General features: G+C 41.3%; 1 protein-coding gene across 1 annotated transcript in view; it reads left to right on the top strand.

The window, feature by feature from the left end:
- The window catches only part of side-VI (sidestep VI), a 1,063,375-nt gene that overhangs the window by 500,560 nt on the left and 545,185 nt on the right, over positions 1-17,630 (top strand). The window contains exon 3 of the mRNA XM_065225644.1: positions 6,253-6,382. Within this exon, the coding sequence (XP_065081716.1) occupies positions 6,253-6,382 (130 nt within the window). The remainder of the gene's footprint in view (positions 1-6,252; positions 6,383-17,630) is intronic.

The following is a 17,630-nucleotide window of genomic DNA, read 5'->3' on the forward strand; positions in this document are numbered from 1 at the left end:
GGCTGAAATCACCATGTCGCTGTGGATGGTGAATGGAGAACCAAACACCGACGTACGAGGGACATTACTCGTGGCAGCAGCAATTTCCTGAGCATCAAGAACTTCGTCTGAAAAAACGCTGCTGAATTGTGTGCGAAACATATTGGCGATATCTGCGACGGAGTTGGCATCAGTAACGCCATCAGTCATATTGGACGGCAATCCCGTTTCTTTCCGTTGCTCGTTCACATATCGCCAGAATTCCTTAGGATTAGCTTTGAGACGACTCTGCAAGTGAGACTGATGTGCGTTGTACAAGCTTGCATTGAGATCTCTGTACTCGTTGTTGGCGCGGACGTAATTAGCCTTCGTAGAATCTGTGTGATATTTACTGTGTTTCCTCAGTGCAGCCCTTTTCACCTTTTTCAGATGCTTAAGATCAGAGTTCGACCAGGCGGGTTTGGCAGGTTTACACCGTAGTTTTTTAGGCACAAACTGATCGATAGCGTAGAATATGATACCACACATGGTCGAGGCAGCCAGATTCGCATCCCCGGAGTCTAGTGTCGCATTCCAATCCACATTAGCGAGGAAGTTATTCATTCGCTCGAAGTCTCCTTTGTGAAAGTTGTAGAAGACGGTTTCGGCGTGGTCTTGGAAGCGTTTCTCAGGATCGATTGCAAGCGTCAACAGTAGAGGTGAATGATGTCTGCAGTTTTTGACGAGCGGTGCCGGAGCATGGGTAACAGAGCAGCTTTGTCAAAAATTCCTCCCCGACAAAGCACAGATCGAGCAAACGGTTGTTTGCATTCAGAACGCCATTCACTTGCTGAAGCCTTGCGGTTGAATACGCGTCAAGCAAGGAGAGAGAAGCCGGTCTGAACGATGAACGGGAATTGTCAGGAAAGAAGAAGCCGTGAGCATCGCTAAGCCACGATACAGTGCCAAGGTTGAAATCGCCCTAGATGACGATGCTGTCCCTGGCATCCATTTGAGAGACAATCCAATCCAGCGAAAGTGCATGCTTCTCAATCAGGCTGTGGTCGTTAACGCGGTCGGGAGGAACGTATATCACGCAGATATAGATTGTACCACTTAGAGTGGAAATTGCAACCCACAGATGCTCAACCGTCGAATCTTCAGGAGGTTTCAGTAAGCGAGATACGAAGCAGGAGCGAATGGCCAGAAGGACTCCACCACCGGAGGTCTTGTTGCTGTTGAGGGTTGATCGATCTTGACGGTAGACGGAATATGTATCGTTAAACAACTGCTTTGACAAAGTGTTGTTATTCAGCCAGGTTTCCGAGAAGGCGTATATGTCGTAGCATGCGTCGCTGTATGCTAGCTGGTATTCGGCGAGTGAGCTGTTCATGCCACCGACGTTCTGGTAGTATAGCAGAATTTGAGATGCTGGGACGCATGGAACAGTGGGCTGCAATCTGGAAGTGGAGGCAGCATCAGGCAGAGCAACGTCGAAAGAATAAGGGTACTTGCCGTGGAAGGCAGTTTGGAAAGCCCTGTCCCCAGCACTAGACTCAGGGCCGGGACGACTTAGATGGTGGGGGCGTGTGAACTGACCAGGACTGGAACCAGTAGTGGGCGCAGCAGAGCTAGGTGGGTCCAGGGCTTCCATACTGCTTTGTGACGTGCGTCCCAGGCTAGATGAAATGGCTGCTGATGTTCGGCTTGAAACGGAGAATTGGTCGTTGTGATTGAGGGTCTCGGTGTTCTGCAAACGGCATGTCAGCGGGCTTTGGTTCTTCCTGGAAAACACAGGAACGACAGGAAGTAGCTGACCAATGTCAAGATCGGAAGAATACTCGCCAAAATAAGTTGGGTGGAAGATCCCCTCTCCACATCCGACCACAGGCCCGGAACGACGATGATGCGCGGAGACAGCAAGTGGCAGGACTGAGGCGGAGGGATTGGGGACTTCCATGAGGCTTTCTACGATGCGTTCCGAGTTTCGAGATGGAGTTGGCACAGCGGCATTCAAAGTGCTGAAAGTTCGATCGGCATCAGGTATCGAATTTGAATGGTTGAGTGTGTACTTGCCTGTCATAGGAGGTTGGAAGACCCCCAGCCCACATCTAAACTCAGGTCCAGGACGACTGTGATGAACGCAGGCAGGGACGTGCACGACTGTGTTAGAGGAACTGGGGGCTTCCAATAAACTTTCTACAATGCGTCCTGGTTGGCTAGCATGGTACGTCAGGAGTCTAGAAGGCGTTGAACTTGTTACGTCCACGCAACGCGTTAAGTAATTGTTACTGGAAATGGAGGCCGGCTCAGGAAGAGAAAATTTTGATACAAAGCGGTACTTGCCTGTTAGTACAGGCTGGAAGACCTCTTCACCGATTCCGAAACCAGGGCCGGGACGACTTCGGATGAATGGATCTTCAAGCAGCACGACTGGTTCGGAGGGATCAGAGGCTTCCAAGACACTGTGTTGTTGCGTCCCGGATCCACCCGGTCGAGTACCAGTTCTCGAATGGGAATGGGCCTGTCACTGTGCCGGGCCAATCCGAGTGATTTTCGTCACCTTTGACCGGGAATCATCAAACTCGCGGAACTGTATACCTTCCGGACACGACTCACAGGAAAAAGCGACATCTCGTTTGTTTGCACAGACGCCAACTTTGAAGGAGACGAAGTTCAAGGTAGATGGATCTTTCCCTCTGGGAACCAATTTGGTCACCCGAGGTTTTTCGTTGGACTCCATACACAAGCAATCGGTGACGAGAGATGCAATTTCATCGTTTGTAGTGCTAGGATGAAAAGCCGATAAATAGATCCACACCAGATCATCGTTCAGATCAACGGTTCTAACTGAATCGATCGATCCATTCGTCCCACATTGCATCGATTTGTTGTCTGAGCTAGAAGTACGGCGACGCTTCGAAGAACCACTACCAGAATCAAAACGATCAGGTCTAGGCCAACGTGGAGTTGAGCTAGCAGGAATCTTAGAGTCCACTTTGGCTGCCAATGCAGTAACAGCCGAATTCAGTTTTTCAATGTCTTCCTTCACAAAATCCACGTCAGACGATGCGGTCTGAGTCTGAAACGGTTTTGGTGCACTTTTTGCAAGCCATGGTCACAAAAGTTAAAATCTTATTTTTCACGTGAAACCACGACTACCACGTATCGAAAAACTATAGTTGGGACACTACTTGAGCAGAAAGTATGGTAGCACAGTGCAGTGCAGCAAGGATGCAAAAAAAGAGTGATAGAGTGAACAATAACAGATAGTCGCCACCACCGGTGTGTGGGACGATAATTATGATCACAGAATTTCTCTACTAAATCACTAGTCACGCAAAAACCTCCACTTTCCTGAGGTACGGCAAACAAATCTACACTCAACAACACGAAACACGACTGAATCAATTCTAAATCACACGGGTAAAACGTTGATATATAGCCGGCGGGTGACCGTAAGTTTACTCACAAACGACACAATGTTAAAAAAGGTGAATAGGTGTCTATTATTATCAACGATATCCGACGCCATTTTTAAATCCAATATGGTGGCTTCCTATTTCAGAAAAAAATGGGAAATGCTGATGCCGTCCCATCAATATGGATATTTTTGGAATCGGGGAGATTGGAAATCAATATCCGACGCCATTTTGAAATCCATGATGGCAGCTTCCGGTTTGAGAAAAAGCTTTAAATTCGGTTTTTTTTTTAGAATCAGGGTAACGTCTAGAAGCCAGAAATCGAGATCCATTTTGAAGTCTAAGACGGTGGCTTCCGATTTGCGGAAAAGTGTCGAATATCCTAAAATATGGTTATTTTTGAATGGGGATGAGACGTAGATGCCGAAAATTGATATCACGCCGTCTTTAAATCCAAGATGGCAGCTTTGGTTCAGAAAAAAAACTGTGAAATCTGTCAAATACCGATCAATGTGGGTTTTTGGAATCGTGCTGACATCTAGAAGAAAGAAATCGATGTTCGACGCCATCTTGAAATCCAATATGGTGTCTTTCGATTTCAAAAGAAGTGTCAATTAGCCTACAAATGGCATCGAATATCGATTTTCAACATCTACACGTCGTCCTCGTTCCGAAAATACCCAGATCTTAGGGTATTGGACACTTTTTTGCGAAACCCGATGGCCGCCATATTTAATTCCAAAATGGCATCGGCCATCGATTTTCGGCATTCACACGTTATCCTCATTCTAAAAATACCCACATTTTAGGGTATTTAAACGCAAATTCTTCGAGAATCAAAGCACACCCAAGCAAGCTAACACCATCATCTGATAGAGTAAACTTCCTTAATCGAATGGCATTGTTAGTTTACGTGGGAGTGTTTTGATTCTCGAGAATTTTGTGTTTATAGCCATTGTTTACGTTTGGTTGTTCCGCCTTTTTCAATTGTTGGTCTAGATTTGACACTTTCTGAACCCTGATGGCCGCCAATTGGATTCCAAATTGGTATCTGATATCGATTTTTGGAATCTACGCGTTGTCCCTGTTCCGTAAATAACCATATTATAGGGTATTTGACACTTTTTCTAAAACCCTATGGTCGCCATATTGGAGTCCAATATAGCATCGGATATCGGTTATCGGCAGCCACGCGTTGATGTTCCGAAAATACTCATATCTTAGGGTATTTGACACGTTTTATGAAGCTTGATGGCCACCATCTTGGATTCCAAAATGGCGTTGAATATCGATTGTCGGCACCTTTGCGTCGTCTCCGTTCCAAAAATACCCATATTGTAGGGTATTTGAGACTTTCCCTGACTCGGATGGCTGCCATCTTGGACTCGTTAATTTAATTTTCGTGTAATATAATATAATGTATTATTACTACATATAATCCGGATGCCATCCCTATCGGCAACCGATATTGTGTGGATACTATCCGGATACTATATTTGATACCTGCGTCGTCAGGTCGTGACTAGTCGAATGAGCCCCGAATTGAAGTGAAAGTGGAAAAACGAAGGAAGCAGTTTTCGAGGCATTCATTGCGGCAATTGAAACAAGTCTTTGCTTCAAATGAAATGAACTGAAGCACTTGACGAACGAAACAAGGTATAGTCCAGTCATGTTTGAAAAGAGTAATGTTCATCATGACTCCATAACAAGAAACACGATGACTTACACGAAACTGATATTGCTCAAAATGAAGGGATTCTGCGAAGAGTTCATTTTCTTTTCTTTGATTCGAAAATGCAGAACCCTGCGTGGAAGACGGCAAATCGATTCGTTATTTCCCATACAAACTTTTAATCTCTCCCGCAAATCCAAATCATAACCGAATTAGTTCAAATTTGCAGAGTTGCTGAGAACCTCAATATAAATCGAAAGAGCTTGAACCAATGAACCAATGATTTTTTGAGCCTGAACCCTCATTGGTGATTTTTGCACAGTTGAATTTTCCATGTCAATGATGGAATGGGACGTAATATTTCACCAAGGGAAAAAATTGCGAGTCATAGCGAGTCATTTAAATAGATATCTTTATTAAAGTAGTTAAAGTAGTCACCGTCAGTTTTCGTGAACTTCCCCAACACTCACGCATAAAATTTTAGTTTTTGAGTTTTTCGAACACTGCTCCGAAGGCAACCACATCAGCAATAATCATTGATACATGTCCAAAACTCACCAGAGAGACAAATTCCGTTGCGGTTACCGACTTCCAAAAATAACTAAAATAAGAATTACAATTCTACCTCTATTCTATTGAGAGATTTCATGAGAATCTTCAATAAGCGATTGAATTCTGACATTCTGACAAAAAAACCCTCATTCTTTTACCATACCATATACCAAACCCAATTGCAGCCAGAAGTACGAGGAAGGTGCAGGATAATCAAAATATTTATGATTCATTATTATTCCGCTTTAATGGAAAACATTAATTAATATTCCTTTTACGTGTGCGTGTGCCACTTTAAAGTGGAAATTTATGCACTCCACCAGCCGGACCCGCGTGTCTACCGTTTGCATACATGCAGGAACTCCCGTTAACTCTCGTTCCGTAGTTGTCCTCCTCCATGTTCTGTTGTTGTCCGCTCTCTCAACGCGTAAACATAAAATGGAATTTAAATTCCGGTGACGCGACTGGGGAATTATCTGCTGACATTTTTTTTTGTGTAAGGATGAAACCATGGGGACAATTTACCGGACGGAAATAACTTTAACTATTGTTTTAATACGCCACTGCCCGTCGTCGAGCTGCTTTATGATAATTATAATTAATGATGTTTACTCTTCGTTTTTTCTCTCTTTTCTCCCTCCATTGCAGACGTCCCGGTGCACGTGGAAAGCGTTCTGGTTAACGATACTGCTCAGATAAAGTGCGACGTATCATCGAATCTGCCGAACGATCGGATACTGCTGGTCGTGTGGTACAAAGATAATGTACCAATCTACAGGTAAGTGACTGATGATTTTTATTTTAATCAGAAAAATGGACTGGACCGAAGCATTGAATTCTTCAACTTAAACAGTCGTATTGTACGACCCGAACACATGCCACCACCATCATCCGATGGCAAAAAAAAAAGACTAATAGGAACGATTTCTCCACGTCGCTCCATTTTCCGATTCCCGTAGACATCAAAACATCGTCTTTCTTCTCACGTCGCCATTCCCTACAATTTCCCCCCTCATCTTCCCACACCGTTGCTACCACCAGGATAAATGGTGGCCTCCGAGGCTGAAAAATGTCTTGTATTTTTATGCTAAGTATGCGATGTGCATAAATAACATCCCCACCCAGAGTGTAGTAGGTGAACCACATCCCGAAGGGATCACTTTGCTGCTGCCGCGCCGAACCGTAGAAGAAGTAGGGATTCACCTATGGTAGTAAAATGGGAAGAACACTTATGAATTCACAAGCATCGTTCCGAGGGAATTCCAGCACACGGCGCTTCCCGATTCCACTACTGCCACCCATCGGGGTTTGTTATAAACGGGAGCGCAGGTCAAAGGGACAAGCCGGGGAAGTGAAAGTATCATATGAATATTATCTATTTTCTAGATCCTCGTCACCGGCTTTGCCTTCACGTCGTTGCCAATCCAATTTGGTGGGGTTCACTGTTTTTTTTTTGCTTTTCCACTGATCCATGCTGCGGAAACTGGCGAAACTAGCCTCGGGGGGATGTGGTAGAATAGCAGACAGGGTGTACGATGGTTATTGATGTCACTTGGGCAGCATAGCAATTTGAGATTAAGAATTGTAGATCTTAAATAATCTAGTGTTTTGCCTCTTCATCTGAGCTGGAGCATTCTTTAGACGAATCCATAGCAAGCAAACGATCTAATCAACACAAATGTTATGTGTGTTGACTTGCCATTCGTTAGTGATTCAATTTGCATTGAGCTGATTTATTCACCATCTCTTATTTTGAAAGTTTACCCACCTGCGTTTAAATTTGGAAATTAATCTACGATCCCTTCGGATAATCCTAGTTGAACAACAATTTAGAAAAAAAATGGCCAGAAAATGCAACAACCTAATGTTTTTTTTTGTTTCTCCCGAAGCTAGATTCAGTAACCTCAGTCCGCATCGTGCTCTTTTGCCGTGCGGATCTATTTGTTTTTTGCTGAAATAAGTCCTACCGCAACCTAAAAAAAAAACAGAACTTCTCAGAGCTAAGTATCACCTGCAAATGCTCTACCTTCTTCGATTCTTATTCTTCTTCCATCCTTGTTTGGACCTTACCCGAGATAATCGTGCTTGGACATCGATTTGGAAAATTCCTCTTCGATCCTTCAGATTCTTATAGTAATCTGCTTGGAAGTCGATTAAGAGAAACTTACTGGAGCCTAAACGCAAAAGAAAAGAGCAATCTCTAGATGACGAAATTTATTTGAGCCATGAATTGATATGCTCACGGATGATGAGAATGATCCATCATCGAGGAAAAATCCCATTAAACATTCCCGGCTTAATGCCAAGAAGGAAAAGGTCCCCCCTATTGTGATAATAACTACCGAGTCCATGCTCTTTACACGGAACTTTTGAAATTCGTTAAATTCAAGCTCACTTCAAATTGTCAATCAGAGTGAATGCCGTGTATTTACTGAAACCTTGGATGGATTTAAACGTTTTCTCAAGTATTTTACTGAGAAGCAGCACAATTTTTTTATTTACGACACTAAAACTGAACATCTGTTCAAGGTTGTCTTGAAAGGTCTGCCCAATGGTGAATTCCTGGATCAGTATTGGCCACATTTATCGATCCGAGAAGGGATCCTCCATGACGATTAAGACCAATGGCCTGACGGAGTTTCCCTTTGAGGATAGCAAAGTTTTTTTTTTGCAATTAGGCTCGGAAGTCATCTTGACTTGTGAGCCACCGTGTGACCTCGTTAAATAATAAGGTACGATGTGTACAAGAGGTACAACAGGTCCTGAGAATGTTAATTCGAGCAGGGAAATTTCCGTCATAACATTGTAATTTAATTACCTGAACGGAGGCAGGCTTTCCACCCCAACCCCGACAAGAGGGGAGGAGGTATTTGATTTGCACTGCACTTCATACTTCAGCTGGTCTTATTCACAAGGGCCCGAGACTACTTCTGCTCAGAATCCTTTTCTTGTAGAAAATGGCCACTCGCATGCCTTTTTTCAATCATTCTCTTTTAATCATATTTGCGCATCCATTTTTAGCTTAAAGCTAAGATTCTCCTCCCTTCAGTATCGTACGAGTGTTTTGGCAGTGGTACTAACCCTCTCGTTCTTGTGCGTTGTTCTCTGTCTATATTATTAAAATACGTGAATTTTACACACAACAACTCATACAGACGAAAATCTACGGATTGTAGCTGGTTACACATCCCAAAATACCCTCAGAGTTCATCGTAGACTTTTTTCTGGTATTTTTTTATAATTTGCTCCATAATACTCTTGAAAATCATCTGCAGAACACTGTTTGAATTCTAGCTCTTCAAATTATTAACTTTTAACTGCAGTATACTCAAATCTGTTTTTACGACGATTTTGTGTTTTCTGAGGAATGGATTTAGCCATAAGCAAACATGGAAGTGTACTTCGAGTGGGTTCACCGGACGATACGGGTATATATATTCGGAACGGGAACGACGTGTAGAGACTGAAAATCGATAATTCACAGCATTTTGGAATGCAAGATGGCGACTTCCGGTTTGTGAAAAACTGTTATTTAAAATCTTGTTGTCTAAAATTTTCTCAAGTCTTGACGTTTTTCGGTTTCAGCAGTTGATTTAATTGATGCCCAAAAATCATGGGCTGCTCAGTTTTATAAGAGTTTAGACGCAAAGCTTTCACTGCGTACATATTTTATTGGTTATAATTGCCAACTCCGAGAAAAATTAGCATTTGGCGTCATATTTGGCGACCGAAATTACAATCGTCACTAACAGTTAGTGCCAATGAAACTTTGAAGCACTGAACCAAAACTATTCGCAGAAGGCTATGTCCTCATAACAACGCGAAAAGCATCACGATACATCAATAAAACGAATGAAAGTTTGGATTAAACATCGAAGATAAATAAAGTTTGTGTGCGGATTTGTATTGTTACATCTCCGATGCATCATTTAGATAGAATAAAATAAAAATTTAAATTATTTTATGTACAAAGTGATGCAGTCGATAATCGAGCTGAAAATTCAGCCACCTTTCAAACCAATCATGCCTAAAATGTACCGATTATTCATCCTGCATTCTAGCCTGCAATCTAGTTAAATTAGGCAAGTTTTTATAGCGATCCTTGAATGATCCTGCAATAATCAACATGTTCGAAGCCATCCACCAAGCCATCTAGCGGGTCAGCGGAAAACAATTCATGTTGACTTTAAACGGGGAATAAATGATATTTGTTACTCTCAAACTTCCGAAATATATTTCATGGTAAAATGCTTGATATTCGGGACCAATAGAGTTCTTTGATATCCGCAGAAAATTAGGATTAAGAATCAGATATAATTCATCCGGTTGTGATTACATATTAGTGTCAAATATGCCCAAACCTGTGCCAGAACGTGTCTCAGAAGAGTTTATTTAGACAAGATCTGGTTTTTATTAAAGTTTGGAGTCTACAATTCATTTAATTAATAATATTTTTTTGTTTCAGTGTTTGGAATGTATGACAGCTGCGGTTGTGTCTTCTTCTTGTTTCTGAAAAAAATCAAAGAATGCTAAGATTTCTGTGAACTGGCAATATTCAAAGATCAATCCTACATACGTAGACTGATCTCCGTACAAACTGATGTGACCATGGGATAGTGGAAATGGCCGAATTCCAACACAAACCTGTTTCATTTGTCCCTAGCGAACAATTTCAAATGAATTCGAAATTTCATAGAATTGTGATCGATAAAATCTGAAAATCGTTTATGGTTTAAGTGGAATACTCCACAGCAGCATTTACGATGATTGGCATTTCGAGGAACACCATAAACAGGAAGTTTATATGTACCGTTATGTACCGTAATTCCAATAAGTACCTAACTCCGTTCAGGTTGGTCGAAGAGTTGAATATCAAGCCGATTTGTCGTGAAAGATCAGTAAATCGTTGCGTTGTGAAAAAATTCCGATATGATCTGAACTGAGAATCCGGACAGACTTTACCTCCAGTAGAACTTTAACAAAATTTTAATGCATAAGACTTAGTTTTTTTTAGGACGTAAACACGTTTTATAATTTTTTTTTTATAGCATGGATTTTATTACACGTTTTTATTTATGCGGTACGTGCCCCGTGTAAAAAAGCGTTGAGAGTATTACCTTAAAATTTCCTGAAGATCTCTCAGGAAATTTAACTTTGAGTTCTCCATAGCATTAACTTTGTATTATCCAGAAATTCCTATAGAACTTTTTTTAGGAATTCTTTTTAGTTTTCTCAGGGCTCTTCCTTTTTTTTTATTATAGTCACTTTAACACTCTTGGGTCATTCGTGACTTGTCTGTTGGTGAGATTTGAACTCGTGACTTTGTCGTGAGAGGTATGAATGTTAATAACTACGCCCCAGACATTAATTCTTTAAAATGCTCTTCACAATTTCCTTGTAGCTCTTCTTTTATACCTTGTACAGACATACAAAGTTCACTGCTGTACTATCGTTGTACTGCTTTCAGCCAGTACCACAAATTGTACGTTTTGAGGTACTGGATTAAAGAAGTACAACGGTACTAATTTGTATGTCTGTCTGTGGTATTAGAGTATTATCACTGGAACATAATTACAAATCCCATGAAATGTTTCTTGAAATGACTGGAATTCAATTCGCACGGAATTTTGCCCCGGAATGACTTTGAAATGCTCCTTAGTAAGAAATCAATTTTAATCATTCTTAGAAAGCACTTTGATTTTTTTTTTTCGCTTGAACATCCGTGCTTTTATTGTCTTCATCCATTATTTCAGCAGCCTTCCTTTGCAACGTTTCTTCCTGCATCCTATCCTTTCTATCCTCGCGCTTCAAAGTTTTCGATAAACGTTGGTTTCATGCAGGAACTTCAGCAACTACTTCTCAGTATCCTCGGCATTGCGTTACGCCGTATAAAGGCTTGTGGAATCGATCCCGTATTTCATCCTGGCCGCTGCAAATTTTCAGCAGCGCAGAATAATGTTACGAACGTCAACAACGGTCCCACAGCATTCACATGCTGGCGGAGATGCTTTCTTCAGCAGATACTCATGAGTAAGCCTAGTACGGGGAAAATCTACTTCGGCCTAATCACCTAACAAAACTTCAAATATATCTATTCAAAAGCTGCAAGATGAATTGTTGAAGAACGCAAAATAAGATCTCGAAAACAAAAGGCGCACGCGAATTCACTTTTCTTTCCGTTAGATAGGCCAAAGTGAATCCCAATAGCGTTTCAATGGCTAATAGGCCCAAGAAAACTCGTAGGCCAAATTGAGCCGCAGTTTTTAATTTTCAACAATAAACAAATATTTCGCGATCTCGAACGGTCCCTTGACGCGGCTTGACATCTATCAATTGTACCCCTCGTGCTTCCCATTGTTGATGAAAGGATTGGTTCATGTTCTTGATGACACCATTCCTTGGTACGGCGACGTTGATTGGTGGACTGTTTCATACTTCTCTGGCCAGTCGGTCTGCTTCTTCGTTACCATGGATCCAACAAAAGTGGATCGGCCGTCCACGTAATAAGCCGCTTGATTAACTGGATCCACGGATGCTGCGATCTTCCACTCTCTATGGTCCAAATACAGCTAGCCGAATCAGACAGAATTATAACACGTTCGTTTGATACTCTCGCTGTGATGACGACCGACTTGATTGCAAAGGCCTGCGCCGAAAACACGCTACAGTGTGACGGAAGACCTATTGCTTGTTGAATGCTGTTGGTAAATACACCTGCTCCAAGTATGCTCTCGCACTTAGAGCCATCCGTAAAAATGGCCAAAGCACGGTTAAATCGGTTTGCCAGCAATTCCTGCACGATGGGACGCAGTGTATTCGGGGGATCTCAAGCTTGCACCTACCGTTCCCAGGTAGTAGACACCCTTAATATCTGTATTTTTTTTTTACCTGACATGAGAGGGAATAATTTATGACTATATTTTTCTGGTTATTCTCTTTTTCAAACCAGCAAATTTTCTTCGCAAGTGCTAAGAAATAATTTTCCGGAATTTTTGCTAGTCACCATTCGATCTAATCGCTATTCGGCCGAATGACAATTCAGCCTGGCCTAACAACCCAACATCCACGCTGAACATTCAATATATCCTGTTTGATAGATCTCACGATTTCCCATGATTTCGGATCATTTTCCCGAAACATTCAGGCTAAGGAGTACTCACCATCATGTTTTAAGTGTTTCTTTGATTTTAACATTAACATCACATAATTCAGAAGCTCTACCTTTGACATATCGAGTTATAGAATCAAAATAACACTACATGTATCATCGACCAAAGAAGGCATCGAGTTGTAGAAATATAGATTTATGGAGAGTACTATACGTAGGAAAATGTAGGCACCGCAGAATCCTTATACCGCGGATACACTTGTATGACAAACTATGAATAATCAATTATGAGCACATCCATGGTCACACTTTTATAATTGTTGTATAGTGCTCATAATTAGGATACAAATAATGCTAATGTTCATAGTTTGTCATCCATCCGCGATTAGATAGATTAGAGTTATTGGTTTTTTTTTTTTAGTTCTATATTCAGGAGATTTTTAGCCTATGACTAGTTCACCTCCGGTCAGAGTTATAGAAAATATCGCGTTATAAAGACTTTACTCGAAAAAAGTGAGACACTTTGATTAGTTTGTAAATTTTAAGCGTGTTGGTAAAAATTGATGAAATGTTAATTGAAACTAGCTTAGATTGTACTTATTTTACGCTAGCATAATTTCATCAAAATCTTTCAAGCAGTTTTATCCGTAGATATAAGGATTTTAAGATTTACTACGGATCTACGGGCCGGTCATAAAATTCTACGGATTTTTTAGATTTTATGAATTTTGTTGTAAAGTGTCGTAGAAATTCCAGAAATTACTCAGCGCCGGGAAGGCTGCGGAAGAAAACCGAAATCAGCTGACCCGGTGAAGGCCAGGAAGGTGTTGAATCTGTTCAAACGTCGGCCGAATCTTTCGATCCGCGATGTGGCAAAGAAAGCGGATGTTTCCATCTGGTTTGTCCAAAAAACGATAAAACGTGACGACATCTACGTCTATAAGGTCAGAAAGGCACCGAAACGGAACGACAAGCATAGCACGGTAACGTGAGTAGATCACCTTTTCGTGGTACGTTACGGGATGTAAGTTCTACCACCGATTCCTAGTCCTGACTGCTTCAAACTAGGGGAACAGGATTTTTCAATAATCCAAGGAACACATCTTAGTCCTTGTTACTTTTTATGCCTTGTCGATAGTGCCAAGACTCGGCTTTGTCCACCGAGGATGATCTTGAAACAAGGAAAAAATGAGTTAGTTAGTCTTCGCTTATGTGATTCCTAATCTTCTAATCGTTGTTCTCTAGTTTGAAGTGGTTAAGACTAGGGTTCTGATGCATGGTCATTATCGGTGTGATTGCTTATTTTTGTTGCTAAGAAATCCAATTTTGACTGACAAAGGGGCGCGCCTTTGCAGGGTGTTTCAACACTCCGAAGGGCATAAATAGCGGGACCTTTCAATTAGAGTCGGATCCTTGCGATAAATGCGAGAATGACAACTGTAAAAAAATCGAATTCATCATTTCTCTATAGTGATGGAGTAATACGACATGCACTAAACTAAGGACACGGGATATACTACAATAGATCAAATTACTGGGCGCAGTGGTGTTAGGTCCCAAACAGACGAAAATAAAAGTGTATCGGGAGTGGCTGACGAAACCGTGGTGCAACGTGATGGTTGACGGGAAAAAACAGTTGCCGAGGCAGGAGTTTTACGTTGCCACATCTTGGATGGCCGTTTCTGAGGAGGTAAGGAAGGAGAAGGTGGACAAATTCTCCTAAAAGTTATTGGTTTGGCAGGTCATCTGTGAGTGCGGCATCACGACAGATACCATCAACGGGCAAATCTACCGGGACGAGTGCCTCAAGAAGTGCCATCTACCCGTCCTGCGGTCTCACAGACGCGAGACGCTGTTTTGGTCGGGTCTGGCATCAGAGCATGAGACAACAATGTTGTTCAAAATACGTCAACCCACCGAACTCGCCGGAACTTCGCCCAATTAGAAGTGTTGGGCCATCATGTAGGCCAGACTTTGTAAAACATCTAAGGAATTGAAGAACGAGCTGGCTTTGACGAAACAGGGGGTATAAGCATCAAAAGAAGTTGGTCCCACCATTGCCCAAGACCTTATGAGTGGTGTCAAGGGCAAAGTGCGGGCATTGAAATGCATTTTTGGCGATTTTTTCGAGTACAGTCTATAGAAGTGTAGAGTTGTGGAGAGTTGACTGTAGTATATTTAAAGTTTAAAGTATGGCAGCAATTCATCGCCATCATTTTAGCTAGCAACTGAGGGAGAAGGTGTGACGCATTTTGCCCGCTCTGTGCATTTTACCCCCATTTTTCTTATCCAATTATTGAAAAGATCAATCTAAGTGACGAATCTGGTTACACAAATAACCAAAACTTTAAACAAATAGCAAGCCGGATTTTGAAATTTTAAGTGTATCGCATACCCTAATGCAGCCATACAAAGGCCCAAGCTCTCTGTATTTAGGGTTACCATATGACATGATTGAAAAAGAGTACATTCCATTTGAAATATAGAGTAAAAGGAGGATATGTTTAATAATGTTTATCATAATCGGACAATGCGTTTTACGCAAATGCTTTGAAAATATGTGCGCTATCAAAAAATTCATGAAAGCCATTGAACGATTGGAGGAATTTTCTAATATTTGATTTTTTGAACAATTGTATAAAACCGATTTGATTTGTAACAAATTTAATTTATGATACTTTGAAATGATCTAGTGACCTGTTTTACATGAAAAGCAGTGATGATGATTATGATGATAATGAAAGAGGTCTACCACTCATTGTAGCACGGAAACTAGTCCGATAGAAGTGGGCTCTCTTCACTTCAGCTTAATAACCTCTGATTGTCATCAGCAAATCGCTGTATGAAGGGCCAAAAATGATTGATAGACAATTCTCCTCTTAATTTTCATGGGACAGTTAAGAATCTCCTTCCAACAGCTTGATCAGCCAATTGGTCAGAAAACCGAGCCATCCAACAGGAAGATGCCCCAATGAACGGGGAGAAGAGCCCGCTCTTTATCCACGAAATGTTAGCAACAGGGAATTGACATCTTCACTCTCCCATCCAAATCACTTCAATTGGGTGCCGTGATGGTCCCTTCTGCGAGTCGATTGAAATAAACCGGAAATAAATGAGGACTAAGTTGATTCTTAATATAGATGCATGGGTGAACGATAAGAGAAAGGGGAATTACAGGCAAAATTAGAAGTCGTCGAAATTGAATGCACATGTTGAAATATCGTTGATCAATTTACCTATTATTTTAATATGCATTTCATGTAGTTATAACTAGTTAACTTGGACTGCTCAATCGAGTTAGCTTTACGGAGCCGATGGTTAATTGTTCTTGGTTTGGAACCAAATTCACTTAATTCTATGTCTAGTAGGAGTTGAGCCGAATACTCGCGGCTTACCCGAGATTAGAGAGGTACATTGTCGAAGGATAGAATCAGGGGAGGAGCTTGGGGTAAGGTTTCGTTGTCTCATCAGAGCGTTGTCGCCAGTATGAACGGTAGTGCGGTTCTAGTTTCGTCTGGAGTTCGACTGGCTATGGTGATCAGTGGGCGACGATGAGACTCATCGAGACGGGGGGCAAGCCAAACAAAAACTATTTAAGAGAGACAAAAGACAAAAAAATTAAATTCTTATACTAGACATTTGAAGATTTTGTTTTCATGGAAAGCTACAGCATGATAAAACCATTCCATTTACCGAATGGCATCCGGTAGATGGGATGATGTTGCATTCTACCGGCAAATAATGACTATACAAGCATATTTTATGAATCTTTTTGATTCAAGGCTAATTACATAAAACCAGCCAGTAAATTTAAATATACTTATAAACCTGTCCAAGAGGAAAAATATAGGTTAACCATTATCTGTAAAAATTTTTTTTTCAAAATGATCGGTTCAAAATTTATTATTACTTTGGTTTACTTAAACATGTTAAGCAAACGATGCTCTTTAAAAAAAATAAGCAAGACAATTTTCCAAGAACAGTGTTCACTCGGCTGTCGACAAAAGCAGGCCACTCTCGATGTGTGCTACGCGATCGTCTGTTTTCTCGGCAGCAACCATTGTGTGGTCCTCCTCATTGTTCTTCATCAGCAGTTCTTTCGGTCGATGCGTCGTCGACTTTGGAAAGCAACCGTTTCGTGATGAGTGTGTGAGTGCTGACCACGTTTTGTGTCCATTGCTGCAATGGACGCGCTCTGACCCTCGTTGGCATACAACAATTTGCCATACAATGAAACTACTGGAAGCGGCTCCAGTTCTGATGGAGGAGGCTTTTTGGATAGCGGAAGATAAAGTGTTTATTGTGTTGTACCTTTTGACTATATTTTTAAGATGTTTGTATAGTGACCAAGAATCCTCGGCTCTGTAAAGTTAATTCGGTTGAGCCTTATCAAATAAATTAATAAACAAAAAAAAATTTTCCAAGAATGCTACATTAGTTCAAAAAGGAAGACATCCTTAGTAACACTATTTGGTTTTATGAGAGTTCTGTAGACTATATTTCGACTTCTAGAATTCTAAATAACCTCGACAAAACTTACAATGTTACTTAGGATGTCCTGCTTTAGGATACCGTTTAGAAACCCTACCCGCATTGGAGGGAAAAATCGAACACGATGATACATTCTCACTAGAAATATTTATGTTTGCTCGATATGATACGGAGAAAGCAACGAAACGACGATGTGTGTTTATGCAGAAGACGGTCTCCATCGAACATGTAAATTATGTAGTCGCAGAATGTAGCCTGACGCCTGACGTCTTCAATGGAAAAGTTCACGCCCCATGCAACGGTCTCCGCGGAAGCGACGATAAAAGGATTGAAAATTGTTTTTCTCCCTTACACTCCCAGTCACCTTTGCCCAAGCAGCAGATGTACTAAACGAACACTTGAGAGTACTTTCGTTCACATTCACAAC

The sequence above is a fragment of the Ochlerotatus camptorhynchus genome, unplaced genomic scaffold, assembly GCF_037179485.1.
Source record: "Ochlerotatus camptorhynchus isolate MF236.1 unplaced genomic scaffold, CSIRO-AGI_Acam_v1.1 ptg000232l, whole genome shotgun sequence".
NCBI classification, from domain to species: domain Eukaryota; kingdom Metazoa; phylum Arthropoda; class Insecta; order Diptera; family Culicidae; genus Ochlerotatus; species Ochlerotatus camptorhynchus.